The sequence below is a fragment of the Clavelina lepadiformis genome, chromosome 9, assembly GCF_947623445.1.
Source record: "Clavelina lepadiformis chromosome 9, kaClaLepa1.1, whole genome shotgun sequence".
Classification (NCBI taxonomy): domain Eukaryota; kingdom Metazoa; phylum Chordata; class Ascidiacea; order Aplousobranchia; family Clavelinidae; genus Clavelina; species Clavelina lepadiformis.
The window spans coordinates 4328890-4354429 of record NC_135248.1 but is presented as its reverse complement, the minus strand read 5'-3'; the positions used below and the strand labels follow the sequence as shown (position 1 = coordinate 4354429).

General features: G+C 35.3%; 2 protein-coding genes across 9 annotated transcripts; one reads left to right on the top strand and one right to left on the bottom strand.

The window, feature by feature from the left end:
- Nucleotides 1-409: 409 nt before the first annotated feature.
- Nucleotides 410-19017, top strand: LOC143470051 (extended synaptotagmin-2-like). Of its 7 annotated transcripts, none has more exons than XM_076967902.1 (28): nt 410-476; nt 640-788; nt 872-971; nt 1133-1242; nt 1622-1680; nt 1866-1955; nt 2476-2577; nt 2757-2911; nt 3036-3192; nt 4630-4806; nt 5862-5967; nt 7396-7413; nt 9795-9954; nt 10230-10278; nt 10470-10559; nt 10891-10971; nt 11196-11273; nt 11513-11599; nt 12658-12744; nt 14139-14291; nt 14398-14509; nt 14683-14781; nt 14936-14962; nt 17332-17458; nt 17664-17771; nt 18269-18400; nt 18501-18656; nt 18767-19017. In XM_076967902.1, the coding sequence occupies exons 1-28, from the start codon at nt 472-474 to the stop codon at nt 18789-18791; spliced, it is 2799 nt and encodes a 932-aa protein (XP_076824017.1). In that variant the 5' UTR covers nt 410-471; the 3' UTR covers nt 18792-19017. The 7 variants fall into 7 exon arrangements, with proteins under 7 accessions (XP_076824017.1, XP_076824016.1, XP_076824015.1 ...); XM_076967901.1 differs by lacking the exon at nt 7396-7413 and adding an exon at nt 6443-6487 and having other exon boundaries at nt 14689-14781; XM_076967900.1 differs by lacking the exon at nt 7396-7413 and adding an exon at nt 6443-6487.
- A 496-nt stretch (nt 19018-19513) lies between these two features.
- On the bottom strand, nt 19514-24892 carry LOC143470052 (uncharacterized). 2 transcript variants are annotated; one of them, XM_076967908.1, is made up of 15 exons: nt 24751-24892; nt 24177-24321; nt 23596-23751; nt 23293-23495; nt 23058-23182; nt 22844-22938; nt 22534-22680; nt 22267-22381; nt 22061-22165; nt 21196-21298; nt 21062-21131; nt 20596-20709; nt 20423-20518; nt 20286-20366; nt 19514-19764 (listed from the first exon to the last, which is right to left on the bottom strand). In XM_076967908.1, the coding sequence occupies exons 2-15, from the start codon at nt 24297-24299 to the stop codon at nt 19681-19683; spliced, it is 1617 nt and encodes a 538-aa protein (XP_076824023.1). In that variant the 5' UTR covers nt 24300-24321; nt 24751-24892; the 3' UTR covers nt 19514-19680. The 2 variants fall into 2 exon arrangements, with proteins under 2 accessions (XP_076824023.1, XP_076824022.1); XM_076967907.1 differs by lacking the exon at nt 24751-24892 and adding an exon at nt 24419-24602.
- Nucleotides 24893-25540: the final 648 nt, after the last annotated feature.

Below are 25540 nucleotides of genomic sequence, written 5' to 3'. Positions count from 1 at the left end.
TTTATGGAACCTCTAAAAATGTTTTAAGGAACCCACTTTTAGAAACTCTGGCTTAGAGCCTGCACATTTGATTTACAACTGTCCAATACTAATGTGTTACTATGTATTTGACATTACATCATAGACTACCATTATAGATTACTGTAAAACACAGAACCGCATATGTACCAGTACCACCGTCATCGCCACTACCCAGGTCGTGTGCATGTCACCGTAGGTCCGTGGTGCATGTCACCGTAAGCTCTAGGCATGTGGTACATGCCACCTGTAATGCTAAGTATTTGTTGGCATATGCCATATGCCAACTTTACATTAGGCATCCCAGGCATATGATAGAAGGCAGGTGTTTTGTTACGATCCCATCTCCAACTGTGCATTACGGTTAGTGTACTATACATACTTCAGTATAGTTTTATAATGTTTTCAAGATTATAGTGCGGTCTCAATTGTTTTTCTCCAAATGGTAGGCAGATGAGGTAACCAGTAACCCAACTGCTTATATAGCCTATCGTACTTGCAGCGACTCGAAGAGTCGAAGTAATCTGATACCAAACCCATTGGCAGGGTGATAGGCGACGCAATATAGACATATAGGCGAGCTATACCATTGTTTGATTGTTTACAAACATTCTTTTCTAGTAATAGGAGAAAAGAAGGAATTAACTGGATAACAACCAAACCTCAGGCGGCTAAAATTTCGGAGTTTTACTCCTTAAATTGCAACATGGCCGAAAATACTGTAAGGTCTAATCCTGACTTAGGAGATGAAGTAATTAAAGGAATACCAGGTATATAGACTGTATATTTTTATTGCATAAAATGTAAAATGTTTTATTGACATTTAGCATTTCTAAATATTGTTGATATTTAGGTGGTAATATGGAAACTAATCCAGATTCTGCTAAATCATTGGAAAATGAGAATTCCTCTCGATCCATTTCAGAATCAGTGCAAAACGTTTTAAAAACAAGGTTTTGTGATTACATTTTCTTTTCATTTGCCATTCGTTTGCATTGCTAAAACCAGTGTTTTATGTATACAGACATTTCAAAAAGAAAGCAAGAATTGTAAATATATATATAATTATTTATGTATGTGTGTGTTCAATTTATAGATGTTGTCTTTTTTCCAGATTTTCAAATACCTGTGATATGGTAAAAGTTGGCTGCACTAAGTTCGGAGTAGCAGCAGGCATTTATTTCCTTGGGTACTTCAAGTTCAGTCTGTTGTGGGTTTTCTGTGGTAAATTTTTGTTGTTATATTTTAATACTATCTACAGTTAGTCACTTCACAAATCTGTCAGCTGTTAAAGCTTATGTGTTGTATGTTTTTCTTTTGCAGTGTCTGTTATTCAATTGGTTGGTTAATATTCAAAGTAATTATATGTACGGTACTAATTTTAATTCTGTAAAATGTCTGGCTAAAACTTGACTAAACCTAAACATACTGGTCCAAAAGTTACAATGTCATAGCTAATAATTGTGTCTGTAAGTTCCACGTGAATGCAAAGTAATATAATTATTGTAAAGTTTGAGTGTAGATCGTTTAGGCATACTTGTTTTGTTAGTTATACTTATGTTTACATGTGCGTAATTTCTTTTCTGTTTTGTTCTCTATCCAGGTGTATGCACATTATTATACTTGACATTTCAACGAGAAAAGCGGAAAGCTACCTCTGAGGTAGTGTCATAAGTTTTGCTGCTGCATTGAAAATGCTGTTTTGCTAGAAGTTTAAATAAATAGTTACGCTTTACTAATTTATCATTAATGTCTAATACTTTGATCATAATCTGAACTCAGAGTCACTGCTAACCGTACTCGTACTTGATTTTTTTATGTGTTATATTTTTAATGAATTTTAATAGGTGATAAAACAAAACAGTGATGACCCGAAAAAGTTCATGGAAACCGTAAAAGAGGTTTATCGCATTAATGGCCAGCACCTACCGTCATGGGTAGGCATTTGATCTTTTTCAAGTTTTTTTTTCTGTATATATTTAAGTACAGAGCTGAAGTTCTACAGCTTTTTATTATTCAAATTGGAGTTGCACACTTTTCAAACCTTATTATGATGTACTCTAATTTTTTTGGTAATAATGTGTTAGTCAATGTCACATGTAAAAGATTGCCAATTGCAAATATATATGTCTGTCTGTGTTGTGTGTTTTATGATTAATGGTAATATTGGGTTTAAACCCTGAACCTCATTAAGTTTTCAAATTTTTGTACTATATTGCACCATTCTCTACTCTGAAGTACTTGGCCATAGAGTTTAGAGTCGAAGACTGCTATTAATTAAAATTGCTGATGTTAAAGTTTTGGTTGCACAATGAACAAACCACAAAGTATTGTAACATACAGCCTTTCAACATTATAACTTCTGTGTATATTTGTTTTGTCCCATACTGGAGACTTTAACATTTTGTTTGCCAAATATCTTATTCTTCTTCTGAAAATTATCAATATTTTGATTAGCTCTACTATCCTGACGTGGAGAAAGCTGAATGGTTGAACAAAATCATTGACCAACTTTGGCCGTACATCGGATCCTACATTAAAAATCTAGTTACAGAACAGGTTGGTTTGGTAATATTTAGACCAAATTGAAACTTTGATATATGCTTGTTTTTGTTATCTTATATCCTTTTTCTACAAGAGAGGAAGTTTAGGCTGATATTTTTTTACATTAACATTGACTTCCACAGCATAAGACAACAGTGTAAACTGCTTGAACATTAATTGTGTCTCAAACACAGATACAACCTTCCATTCAACAATCGTCAGCCCTTCTTGGTGGGTTTACATTCACTGATGTGGATCTTGGCGACAGAGCACCTCGTGTGTCTGGGATTAAAGTTTATGGTGATAACTTAACCCGAAGAAATGAGATTATCATCGATGTCCAGATTGTGTATGTAACACTTAATCGTTATTAGTAATAAGTTATTATTTTCACAGTCAACTTTCGTTGTTCTAACACGTAATAACTTTATTAGTCAAGCGTTTAGTAATAATAACGGTTGCCATTTATTTAGTTATGAAAGCGACTGCAATATCGGCATGTCTGTAAATCGCCTTCAAGCAGGAATATGCGACCTTCGTATTCGAGGTCTTCTTCGTCTTGAAATGCAACCTCTGCTTGAAAAGATGCCACTAGTAGGTGCAGTTTCAGCAGCGTTTATACACATGCCGGTAAGTTGCATTGATCTCATAGGTTTTGTTGCTAATAAAAGCATCTCCCTGAAATTCCTTGAACGAAACAATTATATTTGCGGGTCTTAATAATAAATTTTTTTAAGACAGAGACAGTATATGAGTATTATGTCATGTGTTGCATATATTCCATTTACTTCTGCTGCTGCTGGTAAAAAGATTTATAATTCTGCAGATGCGATGCACTGCTACCTTGTCGTTCAATTGCATCTGTAGATATTTGTCTACTGAAAGAAGCAATTTTCAGTGTGTGACCTTCACCTTTTCTGAAAGTCTAAATATCATCTGTTACCAGTGTCAATAGTGGTTTCACAGTGTTACGCTTGATTTGTTATCGATAGATAGACTACAATACGATTTTTATCTTCGCCTTTGTTTGTGGATTAAGTGAGTGCTCCACAGTACCTGGCATATCAGCATTAAATGCAGGCAAATGTAGTTGCTACATAAATACTGACCATCGCTTCTCAACTTCTAACCTTTGACTTTTCTTGTTTTTAATTAAAACGGCTTTAATGTATGCTTGTAAGTTGACTAAACTTGTAAATCACTTGTTTTCGGGTCATTGTTTATTGCTGTCCTTTGGAAAACCAAACTAAAGGAGTTTGTGATAGTGATGGCCTAAACTCAATACTTGTGCGTGCATCACAGGGTTACTGCCAAGCAAAATTCAGTTGTAGGAAAAAGCATTTAGGGCCTATAGTGCTTAATTTAATTTGGCACAATAATTCTATACCCCACAGTCCTGATTGTGTGGTTTCATGGACACTATATGTAAAACACTATGTGTTGCTTTTGAAAACAAGCACTACGTACTGTACAAATAACATTGGCTTGTGGTGTAAGGAACAAGCTGAACCATTTATACCAGGGGTGGGCAAACTACGGCCCGCGGGCCGCATGCGGCCCGCGGTCCCATTTTATGCGGCCCGCCGGCACTTGCAGAAACTCCTACTCATCACTTATTGTTTTAATTAAACAGGTTACATGACAAATTATTACCCTTTACGAGTGTGTTTTTCTCTTCACTTTCAGTGCGTAAACACACACACGTCAGTCGCGCATGTATTGCAACATGCTTTCAGCAACTAGCCGTACACTTCTCACGCATTGTTTGATTCAATTGTTTGATCATAAAATACAAATACGGTAGCGGCTACCGTAGGCCTTTGGGATGAAGTTGCGTAGCTTTAAACGTAACTGAGTGTGAAATGCAAAAATTGTGTTTAATATGAATATGCGTTTATTTACACACCGGGTAAATTTTCCTACTTTGTAATGAGAGTGTGCGGCCCGCCGGCTGCAACATTTTTTCTAATGCGGCCCGCAGTACAAAAAGTTTGCCCACCCCTGATTTATACAACCTCCAAGCAGATTTTCCAAAAATTCGCTTACCAAAGCTGCTGTTATTTTCAGACAATTGACTTTGATCTTACTCATCTTGCAAATGTTTTTGACTTTCCTGGCTTCGATTCCTTGTTACGAGGTGCTATAATGGACAGTGTTGGAAGTATCATGGTATTGCCTGAGAAATACATCGTTAAATTGTGTCCGGACGTTGATGTCAGCAAGTTGAGATATCCCATACCACAGGTATTTAATGTTAATGTTTATTGTTAATTTCCTTGAGTTCACGTTTCTGTCAGAAATTGAACAAATATTGCAAGTTGACGGGTTCATTGTGGCCTGTGATTTGCCGTCTGACTTTATTTTTTGTATGTTTGTTATTGTGATTGATGGATCGTTGGTATTGGGTAAGAGCGTTCCTTTCTAACGTTTCTTTGAAAAGAATCTGATGATAAGTGTTAGATTCACATTTCTTTATTACGCTTCAAAGCTCTCCTGCTAGATATGCTTTATTAGCCTGGGAGAAGTTCCCTTGGCATAACTGTATTTCATACTGAAATCCAACACCACAGCAATTTGACCAAACGTATTCAAATTGTTATTGAAATAGTCTTTGAATACTAAATTAGAAAAATGTAAATTTAATGTCTTATTTTTACTGGTTTAAAGTGCTCTTAATTTGCAAGAAACCAATTTCAAAAGAGAAGGGAGATGACATCCAATATACTGTAACTCTGTTAAGCCGTCATCCTTCCTATATCACTTCTCTTCTCCTTATTTTAAATTTTTGAAAGTGGTGTTGCAGTTTACTCTACTTCGTTTACATACCAGAATGCAGTTTCAATGCAAATATTCATTATCATCGTGCATATATTTTCTTACCCAATTGTTTTTAACAACAGCGTGGTGACATTTTTTATGTTTCCACCATGCCACAAACTAATTACTCATGTGACAAATGGTTGCACCATTGATTTATTGTATCATCCAGTTATGTCTGGTTACATTGCAATGGGCATTCACCATGCTTGTTTATGCATTTTATTGTTTCAACGTTAATTTACTGGTACAAGATATCAAGAAATATCTACAGTATTCTGCAAACCCTGATCATTGCAAATTGTTTTACAGTTGAACGCCGTTGCTTTACTTGTTAATGTCAAGAACATTTGTTTATGCTTTTATTTTGTTTTCAAAGTTTAACCTTTCGCCATTATTTATCGTTTTTTTCTTAAAAGGTCTAAAATTAGGTTATTTCTGTTAATTAACCAGTTTTCATTTTGTATTGACCTTCGTTTCAGGGTATAATCCGTGTTCACATCCTAGAAGCAAAGAATCTTGAAGAGAAAGATCGCAAGTTATTTGGCAGTTTTGGAGGCGGCAGCGATCCTTTTGTTGTAATTAAAGGTAAATCTAATTTTGTCTAATTCTACTGAATCTTAGTTTGTTCACTTTTTACATTGACATTGAGGTGTCGCTGGTGTTATTGAACACAAAGTTGTTATTTATTTCTGCCAGTTTTTTGCATGATCTCGCACTTATCTTTAATAGCGCGATGTATTTCTGTATGGAAATATTCAAAGTAATAAAGCTCCCTGCAAGAAATTTTAAAACTTTACATTTTGAGCTTTTCATCAAATGGTTTACCTGCTTTTTAGTTGAAAATATGCTAAGTTCATCGCAGCATTAAGTTAAATTGGTATCTTTTACTAAAGAAGTTTTGCATCATAGGATTGCTTTCTAAACCTCGGCTTACATCATGTGGTCACAGGCAGACCACAACTACATTAAAATTACAATCATTAATGTGTCTTTCAATTTTATGACAATCTCATCTCCAGCAGCACTAACCACAATCATTCATTTTTTTGTGTTTGAAAAGTTTCGCCATCAAGCCAGCATAAAAAAGAACAAATTTACTGCAATGGTAAAATCTTTGCATTTAACCCCTGATATTATTTATTAGCTTGTATAATCCACCATAACCTTGACTGTAACCATTCAGTAATAGTTTGTGAGTTGCTGCAGATTTGATACGAGTGAAGAACTAACAGCATTTTAACTGGTTTTGGCTAAACTGGTCTGACTCTTATTTGCATGAACGCAAGTACATTGCTGAGTTTTTGGCTACCAATTGTGAACACAATCCAACTTTTGCTACTGATAATTATAGTGTTTTACACAGTACTATAGCGTACACCGTGATAAGCATAAAGTAAAAGAACAATATGTTAGAATCTGTTGGGTAAAACAAACTTTTCACCGTTTATAGTCAAACTTTTCCTAAATGGTGTTTTTTTTTAATTGCACCATATTGTCGAAAAGTTGGTCTTAAATTTATTATAAAGTAAATCGCTAACAACAGTATTTGCCAATGCTACCAGTACCACATATGTACTAATGTAGAATACAATACATCGACCATCTTTGATCCATTGATCCGTTGATTGTAAATTTGTTGTGACCCATTTTATATTATTTTTTGCTGAAGGTGAATTGCTTTAGAAATTAAGTTGAAGTTAAAATGCCGAAATTAAAATACCAAAATTAATTTAATTAATAATAAAATTAAATTACCAGTTGAAATTAAAATGGGCAAATGATGGTCATTTTAATAGCATACTTTGCAAATTGCTGTTACTTTACATTTACTTTTAGTCTATGTAGTTTTCCAACATATTTATACTAAAAATTTGTAAATGATTGGAATGAGTTTTATTTTTTCTTATCACCATTTTATACAAACTTGTATAAAATGTCACGAGTGTGTTTGGTTCGAATGCATAAGACCTGACTTAGGTTTTGGGTGCTACTGTATGTTTTTCCATGTTTCAGCCGGGATTCAAATACGAGGTGAGCCGTGTCATTACAATCACTGCACGCATGCCACATTTTCATTTCATTTCGTTCAAAGATATCAATTTCAATTTGTAATTGTTTAAAACTACTCATAGCTTGATATTAAAGTTTAATTTGCTCATAAATTATGAAGTTAGTGTAGGTTAGCAAGAGTGCCTGCTTAATTTAAGCATGTCCATGGTTTGTTCTTGTTTTACAGGCTTAATTTTGCATTTTGGACAAAATTTAAATGGTTTTGTTGTTGGTTTCAAACAGAATTATTACCAAAAATATATGCAAAAGTGTAGTTGAATGACTAAAGTACGGGGTTGTGAATTGCTTATACCCAAATCGTAAATGTTTGGGGTGCTTAACATTCGGTGGACTGGGTAAAGCCACCAGCTGACCCCTTTGGGACTGAGGGAAAGAGGTCTCGTTTCAGAGAGTTGGTCGGGATCGAAGGTTTACATGTAGCATTACTTGCTTTTTGCTGATTGGTTGAGTGACTGCTGCCATTGCGTTAGATAACATGAGCATTTCTTAGTAACGGAGCATTATTAATGATAATGTGTTTGCAGCATATTACTACCAACAAAACGAGAAAAAAAATTGCTTAATTGGTTGCGTTAGCGTAGTGATTATGGGTATTTGGGAAGTGCTGAAAAATTGCGGTCCAGAAACAGAGGGATTTCCATTACCGAGACTCGATTGCATGTAAAAGGATGGGGAAAAATTTGGGTCTTTGAAAAAAAGCAGTCTCATTATCGAGGTGGTTGCCAATCGAGGTTCAACTATTGATGGTCATTTAACAAAAAATGCCTGTTGTATATATGTAGATGTTACATGTTCACTCAAGTATTTAGCTTTGCATAATTCCTCACTATAACCTAACATTTAAAAAAAATCGTTCTAACAAAAAAATCCAAAATTAATCTTTACAGTGCATGAAGGTTAAAAAAAGATGCCAGATCAATGCACAACTACGAGACTGTTAGTTAACCATAATACAATACTTTACTCCGAATCAATAGTGTCAGTATGTAATATGTTTGAATGATGGTGATATTGCCATGGCACATGTTTCATTCCTGTACGATCTTCTCTCAAATTTATGTTGCACTGTAGTGTAGGCAATTTCCTGTTGAAGAATAATGAAAAATTGGTATGTAACGCACAATAATTTCCTGAATATGTTTGCTGTCTCCCTATTGTCTGCAATTCTGCATATTGGTAACTTTTGCAGTCCATGGAGTGGTGGCATGCAATGATTTCAAAAACATAGGTCTATTAATTATTTAAGACAATTTTGGTTTGATTGTCATTGCGCAGTTTCGTTGCTTGCAAGTTCCGTTCTACAAAAGTTCCGTTGCTTGTGATGCATTGTAATTTGTATTACAACTTTCCTTGATGACTGACTGTGTTTTGGTGTGATTTTTGTATAATGAATTTCTCCTGGTCGTGCTAGTATCAAACTTTTTCACTTGATTGTTTTCAAAAGATGCATGGTTTTAAAGTGTGATATTGGAAATTGAAACATTACCCTAAGGAAGATATAAGAGTAAAACCAATACTAAAGCTGTAGGCCTATATAATATAACTTTGGTACTTTGGCAGATTAATTCCATACATAATAAATTTTCTTGCAATGTTAATATTGCAAGAAAATGATATTGCATAATATTGCACAGCCAACTAACTATAGCGTTACTTTTGCCTATTCTGTGTATGCTTTTTTGGCTCATAACTCATATTTAGCCTTGTAAGGTTTATCTTTTGATTTAGTAAGCTAATTTATTTTAGTGTTAAGTAAAATAGCAACGTTATAAGTTTAGGACAAACTTTTATACCAATGGATTAATGAATCTTTGCTAAAAAGGCGTTAGTGACAAATTTCTTTAGTTCCATATTTTTGATGTAAATTTTCAAAAATTGTCCTAAAATTTGTCCTACCAGAAGCATGAGTACGCCGAGCCATTTTTTTGTATTGGTGTTACAATGTTCAAAGCAAGCTTTTTAATTGTCATACTAACTTTGCATACTTATTAACATACCTGTGCACATTTTATTTGTTTTGGGTCACAAGTTTGATTTTGTGAATTACCCTAATTATTTTTGCTGATTGTTTTTGAGTGATTAAAGACGGTAATTTACAAACCAGAAAATTGCACAGAGCGGTAAAATTACAGCTGGACTAATATTACATTAAATAACTACTTAATTCTTTACGTAGAATGGATCATATTGTAGTAAAATAGCACAATGGAAAATAATAATAACCACGTTATTATGTTATATCAGTATCCGTAGTTTGTTCCCCCTGACTACCATTAAATGACTCTACTGATGTTATTAGAATAAATAAACATACATTAATGAATTGTACTGGGTGTTAACAGCTGGGCATCGGCAGAATTTCAAGACTAGTATTCAGCACTCAATAAATCCAACTTGGAATGAGTCTTTCAACGTTATTGTTGGTGATGTGGCGAACTCCAACATTCAATTGTCATTGTTTGATGACGATGGGCCGTTGAATAAAGCAGATGATCTTGGATAGTAAGTTTTGGTTTGAAGTTAGGTGTTGGTTGACGGTGTTTTATTACATAGTTATCAAGACAAACATTTTGACCAATATATATGATTATTTATATACAACTGATACTCGAATTCATGTTCATGCTTAACTTACAACTCAACTTTTTATTTTTTTGTGTTTTGTAGGTAGTTTTGCATAATGCAACCATCTCTCTATTTAATGAAATATGGCTTCGTCATTGCATTAACCATCATAATTATCCAATAATTTTGTATTATGTTTGGTGCATTTTTAGTGCAAGACTTCCTGTGAAAACGGTGTTTGAACAAGGCGTCCTTGATGAGGTAAAAGCTTGAAATAGATTTAAGTAATGGTCATTGGCCACTTGTTCAGACACTTGTATGTCATCCGCTAGCAAGAAATGATTTCTTTGACCTTTAAACGCATGCAGTTAAGACACCTCCATGCCCTTGCAATTGACTCCGTAAGAAAACAATTTCTTTTATTGATTTTTTGAGATTACTTCTTTGTTTAGTGGATACAATTGCAAGAAGTTACCAGTGGTTCCATTCACGTGAAACTCGAGTGGTTTGACCTATCACATGATTCCAAAGACCTTCAAGAGGTATGTGTGTGCTGGTGTGTGTGTGTGGTTCCATACTGAGTATTTCAAAGATTATCTTACTGGCATTTTTCTTGGTTTAGATAATCTTTACATTCTTGTGTAAACATTGTTATATGAGACTTCGGTTTATTTCCTGTATTTCTGCGACTATGTCCTGACCTTTTGTACAAGTATAACTTTGACCTTTATTGTATTAAACGTTTTGAAAGCTTTTGGCCAGCTGGTACCCGGCTTCAGTTAAATGTGACAAACCAATTGCCAGTTGCATTGCTAAACTAATACATTTTTGCCAAACAGACTATTCCAAATACAGGAATAACTTTATTTGCAGGCATTGAACCTTGCTGGTGCCAATGAAAATTTTTTCTCTGCATTCTTGAATATTTATGTTGACAGTGCAAAGAATTTGCCGGTAAGTTACGTCAATAACCTCCAGTTATATGATGTATTTATTTATTTATTAATCAATGAAATTAATGTTTGAGTCAAGTTTTATTTGGTTATAACTAAGCACAAGATTGACAATGATACCTCATCAAGCTTTGCTGTTGTATCATGAAATAAAGCAATGTCATAATTTGTGCTTTGCATGCATAAGTGCCACAGTTTTTTAAACTTCATTGTTCTCATCCATAGGACTCCCAACAGGACTCATTTGACCCCAGCCCTTGCCTAAGAATATCACTCCCAGGCAAAGAAACCATGAAAACCAAGGTCAGTTAAACATATTTTTACCTATATTGTAAAGTACAAGGCGCTGATAGATCTGCTAAAACGTTCGGTTTTCATCTGGCATTCAAACAGGTAGTAACCAAAGATATTGGAGATCGTTTATGTTACAGCAGTTCTTGCTACTGAATAAAGACAACACAATACAAAAAAGAGCATTACGTCTTGCTATGGCAGTCATTGATGCTTGACAAAATTTTCACGCGTATCTGCATAAATTTTAGACTGCTATGCACACAAACAGCCCAGTTTGGGAGGAAAACTTCCGGGTGCTTCTTAACAACCCATTGTATGACCAAGTTGTATTTGAGGTAAGCATCTTTCCAAGCCACTTTATTTATCACTTGAACTCCAAGTTCCTGCATAGAGCTACATTGTATTGGCATGTGTCTTGAGAACACTGAATTGCTATTGCATTTTCTGAGGAAAGCCGCTGTTTGATTACTTATAAACACATATATACTAAACGACCTAAATGCTGCATTGTTTTGACATACTCATAGTGTTATTCTTGTACTTTTGTACTCTTATTATTATCTTCAATTCTTTTCATTTTGTATGAACTACTGTATGCTTATACATTCTCAGCTAATCAAACCGTTTTGCTATAACTGTTTATAAACTCATGTTCAGAATTGCAGATAATAAAAGGAACCAATGAGATTTTATTTTATGTCGCATTTGCAATATATATATGTATATAATATACAAAGTGATGCAAATAAGGGATGTGCCAAATTGAAAAAGATTTGTGAGTAATATGTTTTTTTTCATATTTGTACATATCTAAATCGAATCTGAAGTTACTGACTTCAATCATTTCACTTTGTCGAAGTCACTTACATACAAATAAATCATGCCTAAACTTTTGATCCTGTTGGCTAATAAGAAATCAGCCTGTTTTCGCTTAACATACTCTTGTCAGTACGGTTGAAAACTTGAAAGCTTTGCCGTTGGTTTCTTACTTCATGCAAAATTAAGGTTTCATTCCTAATCTGCTTTTAAAATTTGGATATGTGAAAATAACAGAACTGGTTGAAAATTGTGCGTGAAGTTCAGATCCCTGTTTGATTTGGCTCTTCCCTATTGCAAACCAATGTAACTAATATCAAGCTGTAGTTGATTTTGACTGCCTAATTTTTTATCCTTAGCGTAAAAGCAAACCAGTAACTTTGATTTTTTGCGTAAAATGTACATGTGACCTTGACATTTATCAGGCAATTTTAAGCGTGTGTATGATATGTGTGTTATCCTTTTCTACTTTACACATTGAAACTGGTCAAGTGACAATGTATAGGCTATAAATTATTAAAATATGTCTTTCAGTGGATAGATAAAGGCATAAACTTGTAATCAATTTAATAACCAGCTTAAGGACAAGCGTGTTAGAGGCAAAATGATACGAAAAGCCTTCGATAAATCACGAGGCAGGACAGAACGCCAGTTCCTGAGCAAGGTTGTTACTTCGAATCCTTTGCATATTTTTGTTGCGATTTTGCATGTGATTTCCTTTATCACCTTGCAGGACACTAATCTGCATTCAGATTTCGAAGTGCTTGCTCCTTACTCTGCAATCTTTTTACTTTTTCAGGCTAGAGTGGTTTCTTTTTACTCATTAAAATTCTTTCAAACTAGAGTGCTTGAAATATCATTGGTGTTACAATCAATCGATACTTTTGATGTCACTTTCGGTTGATTTTACTTGCCCTTGTAGCATATGAATTGTGTTGATATTGTTTATAATTCGGTTGCTTGTATCGTCTAGAATCAAGCTTTTCTTCCTCTTTAGAGCTGAGTGTCGTGCACTTGCGTTGTAGAGCTATTTACGTTGTGTGTCTGTCCTGTAGTGTAAAGCGTTTTGTAAGCTTTAGTATAGATTTGAGGCAAATGCTTGTACGGTGGTTGTCACAACTTATAGTAATGTTTAATCCTCTGCAAAAGCTGTAGCCGATTTTCCAACCTCTATAAACACCAACATAATGCCAATATTTCCCTAAAACAAATGTTTGTCAGAAGCTAGTTTCATTGGATTATTTTATCCTCACTGGATAGTTGTAAAATTGCAACTTAAAATTATATGCTAACCTGAATTTTTTTTGGGCTGACTGCTTATCTTTAACAATAGGTTGCTGACCTACTATGGTGTCATTTCCTAAGATAATTTACCCAGATAACTGCTAGGACACTTACTGAGGAAACTCTTATGTTTATGTATCTGCTACAGTTTTGCACTAAACACCCCATTGCTTGCTCCATTTGTCATATTTCAGTGTTCGTTTTATTTGTTTTTACGTTGATTTACTTTTGTAAAAATTAAACAGAAAAAATGGCAGTACAGTACGATGTGTATTTTGCAGTGTTGTTTACAATCATAGTATGCTTTTGTTTCGGTTTAAGTATAAGGTATATACTGTAGTCTTGTAGATACAGTATAACCAAGTAGGCGGTGTTGCATCTGATTGTTGCTTAACTGCTTTGAGAAAACAATGGTTTATTAGATTAAAATCTCAACATGCTGCTTAAAATCCTGACCTAGATTGTTTTGATTGAAATGGTTTCTGTAGTCTTTTGTAACTTTTCTTGTACAAACGATTATGTTGTAAAATATGAGCCATTGCCCAAAATTTGAGTGAGAAAAAATGGTTACAATGAAATAAACTTAGCGTATTAAACTATCTTTTACAACAACATTACATAGCTTACATAATTTTTCAGTGCTTGAAGCTAATCCATACGTAGCCTGTGCAAAGAGTTATTAAAAAAGAAAGTTTTTGATTAAAAAAAACATAACAAGACTAGTCGCACATATTTTTCGCAACTTATTTTGTATGATATTGCTGTAATATTCAGGTTGACAATACTGTGGGAACATTGGGAAATCTTGGCGTGTTTCGATATTCACTCAAAAATCTTCTTCATGAAACGGATATGACTGTGGAACGTCCATTTTCCATGCACGGTTCTGGACCCAACTCAGTTCTGAACTTGAGAATGACCTTGAGGGTAAGAACTTTGTTAACAACTTAATCAGAACTTTTTCAGTCTCTTTGATAAGGAACTAAGTATTAATTTGATTTGTATATTAAATATTGCTTGAAAATTTTTGTAGATATTAAAACGGAAGGAAAAGACAAATGCACCGAGGAAACCAAACGATATCACCGTACATATGAGCAAATCCACTTCAAATACCCAGAGAAATGGGCCACGTGTTGAGACAAGTAAAGACTTGTAGCTTTTTATACTAAGGGTAGATGGGTGGCGTTTCAGGTTTGGTCAAATCTGATAAGCGCTTCTGTCAGTCACAGTAAACAAAAATGATTAATGAAGTAATACTAACCAGCTACTTACTCCAATACAATGTAAAAGTGTTTTTTATCAATTTTTATGCAAGCTCTAGCCCCCACGCCTTCACCTCAACGTACAACATCCCAACCTTCGGTTGACAATGTGAGTGAAAAGAGTGGCACAAGTTCTGCCAACATCGAATTTGGTAAGTTTTGCCAGCTTTCTATTGCTTCTACCTTGCCTGAAATGTGACTAGAACTTAAAAGCTTTGCTACGAGATGGTTGCTTGAAATGTTTATTTATCGGTTAATGCTAACGATTGATCATTGGTTGTAACTTCAAAACTCATCTGTATGCAGTTGACAAAACGTTGCAAGCGTTCTATGGTAAGATATTTGTTATGCTGTTGTTTTTCTTAAGGAATTCTCAGACAAAACTTGTGAAATTATCACATTTTCTAAGAGGGTTACATTTGTCGTTAGCTTTTTAGTTAAATTAAAATCCTCTATAGTGCGTAATACACTGACTGACTGGCATAATGCATTGTTGAGATATTTTCACACGTCGACCGATGACATAATAACAAGGTGGTTGGTCAAATCAAACCACAAACTATTCAACCAAGGACGGGTAATCCCAGGATAATTTAACCAACACTCTATTAAATCCATCAGAATTCAAATCAAGGTCTATACCACCCACAGACGTTGGTTGGGCCGTTTTGGGCTTAGTCGTACTCAGGTTAACCGTCCGTGGGTTGAATCGACCTGGAACCTGGAACCTAGTAACAGTAATTATGGCCCTGCCGCCCAGTTATAAAAGGGTTTTAGTTTCGTGGCGCTGGTAACTTTCTCCCCAAGTATTAAGAATTCTTTCCGGCAAGAAAAACGCAATGCCGGTGTCTACCCAAATTGCATAGGTTCGGTTTTAAGTCGAAGGCAGATAGGGTACTTGGTTACTTTGAGACTTTTATTTGCGAAATTTTTCTGAATAGCTAAAATAGTAACAATATTTGACCAGTAGTAACTACGAGCTCGGAGGGCCCGTAATATAAAGTTTTGAGCGATAAACCCAAGACTCCAGTTACCAAAGTGACCCAGTACAAACGTAATGAACACTCCAGTCTTCACAAATTTTTAACAGCCGCGTAAGCATCACCACTGCGTAGTAATTAAGGGAGAATATGGGATTGGCAAACAATATTACAAGCTTTCAATTTCATATGCCATAAGTACTTTTCCAATTTGCCGATGTGCACCATATGCTCGTGGACAAAAACGCCCCTTGCATGTCCTTGTGGTCATGCATGATGAAAGTTTGCCAGCTTTGCCTTGCGCGCATACAGATGTTATTCGTAGTTGGACGCAAATTAGTTCGGGGCTATGCTTGCAGTATCGGTTTGTCCATTCCGTATTAAAGTATTCCGTCTCTTCTAACACAAATATGCTAAAACAACGCTAGCGTCACTATCGAGGTTTCTTTCATTGGTAACATTACATTGTGAAACCGTTGCGGTGAAACGGGCAATTTACGATAGCTTAATTAATCTGAGAAATAATTAATTAATCGCCGAATTCGCTAAGGCGGACGCCATTTCATTTGATTGACGTCTACGTTTTATTTATTGCATAATCGATTCACATATGTACAGATTTATCACTACGTTGTAGAACAAATTCTTAACATTAACATAGCTCATTAGCTTGTGACGTAAACAACTAACCATGAAGCGAAATAAAAACCATACTTTTACTTCATATAACTGGGTATACCACCGCACATTTGATGCGTTGTCGCATTGATTGACACTTAAACCAGATAAGAAAAGGTCGGTTTATTTTTGGCATACTACACTCAACAACGCACGTCGCCAAAATTCTGTAGCTTTATGTGCGATTCTATTTGAGGCCTGATCAGATTCCTGTTTCCTATGTTCTGAATATATTCGTCAATTGTCTAGTACAGGGATGTCCAACCTTTTATTGTAGTGGGCCGCAGAAACTATTAAATTTCAAGAAAAATGGGTACATCTTCGAGTCTTATAGTTATATATAACCCTGTTGTTACCATACTATACTATTACTGCACCCCTAAAAGCTGACTGGTACATTTTAATTAGGGTAAGATTGAAAGTTCAAAATACTACTTGGAGTGAAAATGACTAGCGGGCCGCACAAAAATCTCAGGCGGGCCGCAGGTTGGACATCCCTGGACTCTAGTATATGATTTGTGAATTTATCTGAGAATTCCTTTCATTGAGTAGAGTAGTGGCTCGCATGGTCTGAAACATCTTGGCACGTAATGCTCACCGCAATGTTGCAAATGTTTATGATTGCAGCTGTCATGAAATGAATTGATTGCGCCGCATTTCTAATGGCTGTAGACTAACCAACAACAAACTATCGCATGCGAGTAGATTTTGCAAGTGTCGTTGCTCAGCTCAAAATAATTGCTGTATCTTTCATCAATCAATTTCAAAATCATGCATGTTATCGTCATGCTAGTTCAGGTTCTCATTTGTTTCTGTAGCCGCTTCTCAATCACATAAAGAGTTTTGAGCAATTGTTCGTTAATAAGTATCAGTTATTCTTTTCTGAAATATTGGCACACCACGTTTCGTTCAAAACAATTTAGTAAATTTCTGCAACGCTTTCCTATCCACTTATGATTAATGTAAATCTGTCATTAAACATTTGTCAGATGTCTTTTAGTGTTCTGTTTTTAACCTTGACTGTATCATTGCAAAAATGCACAGAAGGCACCCCAGAAACTAACAGGCTTCATCCAACCAGCAGTTTCTCAGTTCAAAGGTCATCAAGTATCTCATCAGAAATGTCAAACATTGGCGCCGTGGACAACCTACGCAAGCGGCTCAATGCTAAGTACTATACATTAACCTAGAATGAATTTCTGTAATCTAATAAAGTTAAACGTTAATCTTGGAAACGTTAAAAGTTTTGTTAAATTTCGCATTCGCTGCCATCATTATCTCGATCTATAAGCACCCGCAGTAATTCCTATCTTCATGTTTTCAATAATTTTTCTTATTAAACCACTAACAATTTTAACGTCGTAACATATTTTCAGACTGACGAGTGAAAACGGGAAGAAGACAATCGACGAGGGACTGGGTCGTATCATGCTCACCATCAGGCATTCTAAGAACAGTCTTGTCGTGCTTGTCGTCAAAGCAGAGTTAGTACATTTTCTCCGACAATAATTTTATCTTGAAATTTGCTTCAACTTACCATATATCTTTATAAGCATTTAAAATTTTGGGATCAGGCTGAGTTATGCTTAACCTAATGTGCTCTATGCTCACGTTATCAAATGTACAAAGGAAGTCAGGATGCGAAAACATTGTAAAAGAAGAACGCGGAGTCTTCCTTTATAGTTAAACAATTTTTTCTACTATACAGCTTGCTCTGCTTGACATACGTACAGTAAAAGAAAAAATAAAATCATCACCGAAACAGTTGTGTGAATTATAGGGAGACTGACGTGGTTATTTGCATAAATAGTAATACGTATTAGTGCGCGTGTGAATAAACATAGCTGGCCATCATGCTTTAAAATATGTTTATATTTTAAAGGAAAATCTGGCTGGGTATGCTTATAAAGAAATGTATGCACCATATTGTGCAGCAATTCGTAAAAATAATCAACTTAACGCAGTTCTTGTTTTTTCGCAGGAATTTGATTGTGTGCGACGAAGACAACAATACATCTGACCCCTACGTCAGAGTTTATATCGTTCCAGACAAGAAGAATCGTTTGAAGACCAAGGTTATCAAAAATAACCTGAACCCAGTGTTTGACCAAAGGTGGATATTTTGATAACAGTTTTTAAAAACGATGCCATGCGGTATTACCAGCAAAAAGTTTTTTTTGTTAACTTTTCACAAACAAATATCTTTTGCAAAGGTTGGAATTCGATATCTCAGCGAGGGAGGTCACCAGAAAAAAACTTCATGTCACGGTCAAAAATCAAACTGGCTTCTTATCATCAGAGAAAGTGCTCATGGGTCAAGCCACCATCGATTTGTCAGAACTTGATCTTAACCAGCCTACCACTCAATGGTATAATAAAACTACAGTCCTACGTGTATGGATGCAGAATAGGCTATATGTCACCTTCTTAGAATTGAATCATTGTACTTGGTATTAATCGGTTGCTTGATTTTTTTCAGGTACACCCTCTTACCAGAAATTTAATGGAAAGTTTTTCATTCTTCCGAGTTTTATTGCCAAGAGATTTTCTTTGGTTATTGCTTTAACGTTTGTAGCAGCCGGCCCTGTAATTTATCACTCACTTCATTTTTAATGCGCTTCGAAAGTATTGTATTTTAAAAGTTGAAGGGTTTTGTTTATTTATAGCTTTCGCGTTTTAATCATTGCAGCATACTAAACTGTAGGGCTTGGCCTGAATTTGCGATTATAATGCTTCTTGCTTGTGATTATTATAGTTACTGATTTGTGTAAAACAGATTTTCTGGTAGGCTAAACGTTAGGCCTATAGCCCTATACAAAAATAGTTCATCGGTGGCAAATAATAACGATATTACCATAATCATGCTTCGTCGTGCTGTATGATTGCCTTTTTGTATTTCACCTCCCGGTGCAAACCGTCATAACGCACGTCAGATGACACCATCTGTTTTGTTGATTTTTTATGCTTTTGTCATCTTTAGATTTCTTCGCTTCAGTGCTATATTTTTATGATTTATCCTTGTCATCAGACATCGTCTGTTTATATTTTCTTTCTGAAACTAGCATAACAATCTCCAAGCGTGGGGCTTATTTGCGCATTGCATCGGTTAAGATTGGGTTTTAAAAACTAAAAAATTATACATTAGACGATTGTTTTTTTCTGTTTGTCACTGTATACTCCTTTCATAGTTATTGACAACTTGACAAGTGACAGTGCGAATGCGATAAATGTTTTTTTGTCTTTACAAAAGATATATTCTTTTTTGATTTTTCTTCTAACGCATTAATAAATAAAACTACCACGACACACGGATAAAACTGTCAGTTGGTTGAAAACTTAGGAAAAGTAGTAACAAAAAAAAACAAGAAACAAAATATTGGTAAACGCAGGAAATCAGCCGAGTTTGAGTTGGTTATGCTTCGTGGTGGTGAAACAAAATATATCGTCCGATTCGTCGCTATCAGATGCTTGCCCGAGCTGAACCAATAAACATGATAAAAGCAAAACGGTACATGGAAGGGTAACATACAAAAGAGCTAAAACGATTAAGTTCAGGTTATTAAAAATGCAAAACATTGCTACCGCCCAAATGTCTATTTGATTTTAGCATTTACACTTTACAGCAGCGGTTCCCAACCTTTTTTGGTGTCGGGGCCGAATTTCAAACTTCAGAGTACGTATGGAGCCGCATGAATACACTCAAGTAAATATAACGAAAATTTTAAAGCATGAAAGCATGTACCAACGAATAGCAACACTAACAAGAAAAATAACACAAATCAATTTAATGTCCAACTTGACTCCAACTCCAACTGACAAGTCAAAAAATAATCGCCCTAATTATTATAAATAGATTTTTTATATTTTTTGTGGGATTTTCAGGGGTCAATGAGAGCCGCAAGAAGGCTAGCTTGGAGCCGCGGTTGGGAATCACTGCTTTACAGCCTTTTTGTTCGGCTTGAATTAATATTTAGTTCAACACTGTCTGTCGTACTTACCACCGTTGTCATCTTCCTTCCAGTTTGTTGTACGTTGCTCCTTCGCAGTCTGACGTCATGATAAGAGAGTGCTGGATATTCCTAGTGAAGTAAAACGTTTAAGGTTCACGTTACGCAAAACTACAAAGTGTTCATACCTCATCTGTATCGTCTTCCATTGGCAAATTTTCCTTCTGACTGTCTCTACTTATTTCAAGCACGTCCACAACGCTCGATTCACAGTTCATGCTCGGCTATATGCAAAACAACACGCGAACATTTCGAAAAATTGTGCTTTTACAGTTTACTTAACAATACAATCAGTTGTTACATTCTTTCGTAGGTTTTTGCGTTTCGGGGGCTTTTTAGGCCTTGCGTGAATATTTTCCTCTTCATCGCCGAATAAACTGTTGACCAGTGCGTCAACACTATCATCATTGTTGTCCTGTGAACCAGAATTGAAGAACAGCAATAAGTAGACACACCTTGAAATACCTACTGCAAGTTTAAACGGCAATTATACTAAAAAGAAGATGTTGAAGAGATGTAGCAGCCCAACAGGCCGTGGTAATGGTAGGCTATCGTATAGGAATCTTTATCTGCGAAAGTCTTTGCACGACATGTACTCTAGAAATATTTATCACCGCTGGTCTTCGAGCGTTTTCGTGTTAGATACAGTTTTTATTTGCTTTTTTAGTGACATGGTCCATATGTAGCAGTAGTTGTTGATAATTGTGTACAACACAGCGCTAAGGTACAGTCAGTAACTTCAACCCTGACAATTATTACGTCCCTACCTTGTCAATTCTGTTCATATCTTCATGAATTTGCCTGTTTGACTGGGTTCCAACAAAGACAGCATCAGACCTAGAGCAGCATTGACGTAAGTAAGATCACTGCTGGAACTGTAGTTATTACCAGCATTACATACCTATCTGAAACATTGCTTTGTCTGTTACAGTTACTAAGTGGCGATCTATTGACGGAAGAACTCGGGTATAATTTATTTGCTGGCTGCTGCCGATAAAATCCAACTAAAAATAGAAATGTAAATGTTACACAATATTTTGGAAACAACGGACCTATAGGCAGTGATGATCAGTAACGAAGTAATTCTGCTTTGGCTACTTAAGTAGTTTTGTTCATGGGTACTTCTACTTTGACTTAGGTAGTGGTTAGGCCAAAATAACGTACTTGAGTAGGTTTACCAATGCTGAAGTAGAAAGTAGTCCGTGTTTTAGTTTGAAGATAATTTTCCACAATTTTCATTTGCAATCACGTCTGCACAAAGCGTTTATATACAGTCTACAACTTGCTTTTCACATAAGTATGCTCTGATGAAGGACAAAGGTATGTCTGAGATTATTTAGCTTTACATAAGATTATGTATTTCCCTGTAGTGGTATTGCTTTTAACAACCTCATGGTAATTTGGGCTTTCACAATCTCATACTTTAGATCAATAACTACTTCTTACTTGAGTAGTTTTGAACAGCAATAATTCTACTTGTAATGGAGTAGATGCTTTCAGGAGTAACGATACTTCTACTTACTGTAAGTAACTTATGTGATTACTTTGACCACCACTGCCGCTTCGTCATGTGAAAATGAATCTCACATCAAACAATATTTTTTTACAAAATCTTGCACATGAATGGTACCATATTACATTTAAGGGTGCTGTACTGATTTCTATTTAATGGTTTTGGATCGTGAGAGGTTTACATGGATCCGCCATCATCCAAATTCAACAATATTTTGAGAAAAATTAAAAACAGAATCCTGTTACACAGATACCTGTATGACGAAATGGAGACACCGTAGCAACGGGTGATGAAAACTTGGGAAATTTTCTGCACCTGGTCATTTTAGGCAAGTTGACAGAGCTATAGTCTGTGGCTCCTAACAAAAACAGCTCTACATCATATGCCCATCAAATCTGCTTAAATTAATTGAAGCTGAATTTAATTTGAAGTCTAAATGCTACTTGATACGTTACCTACTTTGAACAGTAGATTTTATGTGAAAGTTGTTGCATTGGGGTGAGTACTGACTCCACATGTCACAACTTTTTGTAGTTGGCTTCATCACACAATCTTTTATTTCGGTTAATATTTCCTGAAAAGTGTAACAAGAAACATGTAAAAATTTTAAGGCTACTTATTGCAGCTCTTTGTTTGTATTTTAATGTCCTGACTATTAATGATATGATGATTAGATTGGTATTATAATGTGTATCTTAAAAATGATTGTGTGAAAAAAATCTTTACAGTGTGACTTTGAGTGGCTTGGTTTAACACTCCAGCTAGATTCTGTGCTTGTTGTTCTTGTTTGTTGACCATTTCCTCGAACAAAGTTTCCTTCAAAGCATTTTGCTGCTCCACTGCTTGCTGCAGTTGAGACTTAATTGAACTCAACTGCAAAAGACACCGTAACGCTAGACTTTATGAAATCAATATATTCCTGGTCACAGTTTCACGTTATATTGCACCCTTGATATTCTTTGATTAACTAATCTTTCTTAATTTTGGTACAAATCCTAACTTACTACTAGTTCCTACATAATTAAGCTCTCCATACCTCATTTTGCAACATTGTTTCTGCATCATCTTTTCCTTGAATTATTTTTTGCATCATTTCAACTTTTGGCAGCATCTCTTCCATGCATTCTTTCACTGAATACCCAAAAGGAAATATAACAAGAAGCTAAATTAAGTTTAAGGCTCCAAATAGTGACTGCTTTAAAATTTCCTTTGGCTTTGAAAAATTGTTTTTTCCATGAAAATGAGCTCACATTTGTTGATGATGTTTGAAGAGGTTTCATCTAACTTTTCCGAAACTTTTGTAGCAATACCATTTGCTTCCTCACAACATTGCCTTGCTGACGTAAGAAATTCCCCTAACATTTCCCTGTCAAATCTGGAATCAAAACAAAAATTCGAACTGAAAAAAACATTATTTTAATTATGTAAGCAAAGCACTACCCTCGCATATAACTTAACATCTCTATGTTAATGCAGCAAGCATACTTTTCATCCCTTTCTCTCGCTTGTTGCTTGGCAAATTCCATGTACTGTTTTAATTCCTGTTTGCTGTCTGCTTCCATAAAAGGCTTCAAATCGCCCGCATATTTTGCAACTGTTCCTGCGCTATTAGGTCTACTCCGATTTGAGAAAAATGGCACACAATTGCCGACTGTGTTGAAATTCCTTTGACTCCAGCTTTGGCTATCCTGAATTTGAGCCAGGCAGTATCAATCAAGTAATACCTCCTTCTTCCTTTCATAAGAAGTGCTTTAGGCTGTATGCAGTTTTATAGAAAGACATATTTACCTCTGAGGAGTAAGAGTTTGGTAAATTTACAGAATCATCCATCATCTGTGAGCTCTGAGTAAAGTTCTGAGAGCTAGCCGGAGTTGAATATTCACTACCTCCTTCACTTCCTGGAAAACCTACCCTTTCACTTTTCTGCTTGGCTTTTTGTTCTTTCTGTGTAGATAATAAATGTAGTGTATGTTACTGTATCAAAACTAAAGTCTCAAGAGATCTTAAATAGGTAGACTGTGGTCTATTTTGAAGGCTATAATTGCTCATTCAAGATGGGTTTTCTTGCTTAAGTGATAACTTCATTAGAATGGCATATATATAGCCTACTAACTTCAACCTAACTAGAAGTTCTCACTTCTCAGGTAACCTTTAACGCTCAGACAAAAATACTACCGTGGTTAGTGCTTGAAATAAGTAATTGACTTTTTCAACGAAAAAAAAACTTAGTTACTTGCAATGCATGTCTCCTAACTTAGCAGCCTACTTTAAACAACGCCATCTGTCGGGAAATACAGTAATTCTCTCATTCTAATTATGCTGTTATGGTCAAAGTCTGCAAAATCATAACATTATCTTCATAAACTTACTCTGCTTCTGTGATATCTCTGCAACACAGGATTAGGCCGGTACATCTGAGATGTCCATTGTATTGGCTTTGCAGCTGAACCCAGGTTATTTTGGTACAAAGGTCCACTACTCTTCATTGCCATGTTTCTGTAGTTTGAATTTCCCCTGAATATGAAATTCTTACTGAATTTAGGACCTAATGTAGACTAACAATTAAATACAATTTTCTTCAACCAATAAAAGCATATAAGCTAATACCAACCCCAGAGATGCATTGAAAAAAGTAGAAATTTTTCTTTGGGTCATCTTGACTGATAAACCTGTTATGACTAAAATTTGATGTACTAGGCTATAGAGCTAAAAAATATCTAATTCAGTAATGGGCTGATTCCAAAGTTAAACCAAATGAAATAAATATAGCCTTTCCAGTGCCTTTCCGAATTGTTAGCATTTAAAACTATATAACATTCTGTTTAAAAAGTAGTTGCAATGCACTGTTTTGTATTTTTTACATTAACTAATTCAAACAAAGGTATTTAACAGAAATAATGTGTATTTGGTTTCCAGTCTTTGATTGAGAAATTGATAGACTACCTGTGTAAATCTTCCAGCAAACCCTTTGTTACCAGTACCGTACTAGCAGAATTCTGATGCCAATTCTCAAGAAACGCCTAATTCTATTGATTTCAACAAAAGTCTCTCTATTAAGCTAATACCTATGATCTTTGATTTAAATTAATCGTCCCATCACTAGGCCTAATTTAAGTTGATTGCTACACATAAGCAGCTTATTTGCTGCTACTGACTATAAGGCCTATATAATCTAATCCTTCAAATAATACTGGAATTTAATCAAATCGTTGCCTGATGTCCTGGACATTTGGCCTATGCCTTGCCATTCAAGCAAACAATTTGTAAACTTTGCCGGTAATGTAGTTTAGCCTATACCTATATAAACCGTCAAAATAATAGGTAGCAATAACCTATGAAAATAATCAGACCAGCGAAAGCAGACGACTTGTGAACTACGCACAACAAAGAATGCTGACGTCATAGAAAACCATAGAAAACCAAGGCTGGGAAAAACTTGGGAAAAGTTCTAACATTTATTGTTGTGATTGTTGTTCGTAACCTAAACACAAGTTTTACAACGCTGTAAAATTAAATTATTGTTTATATTAGTTTATTTTGCTTCTAACAGCCAACTGCAAAAAATAAGAAAAGTTGGCAGTTGACCCAGGTTAAATAGTTGAATCAACGATATAAAGAACATGATAGGAAACATGATAGAACATGACAGTTGAATCAACGATATAAAGAACATGATAGTTTCCTATCATTTTCGTTATATCGTTGGTTGAATCAAAGCAACGGATGCAGTCGA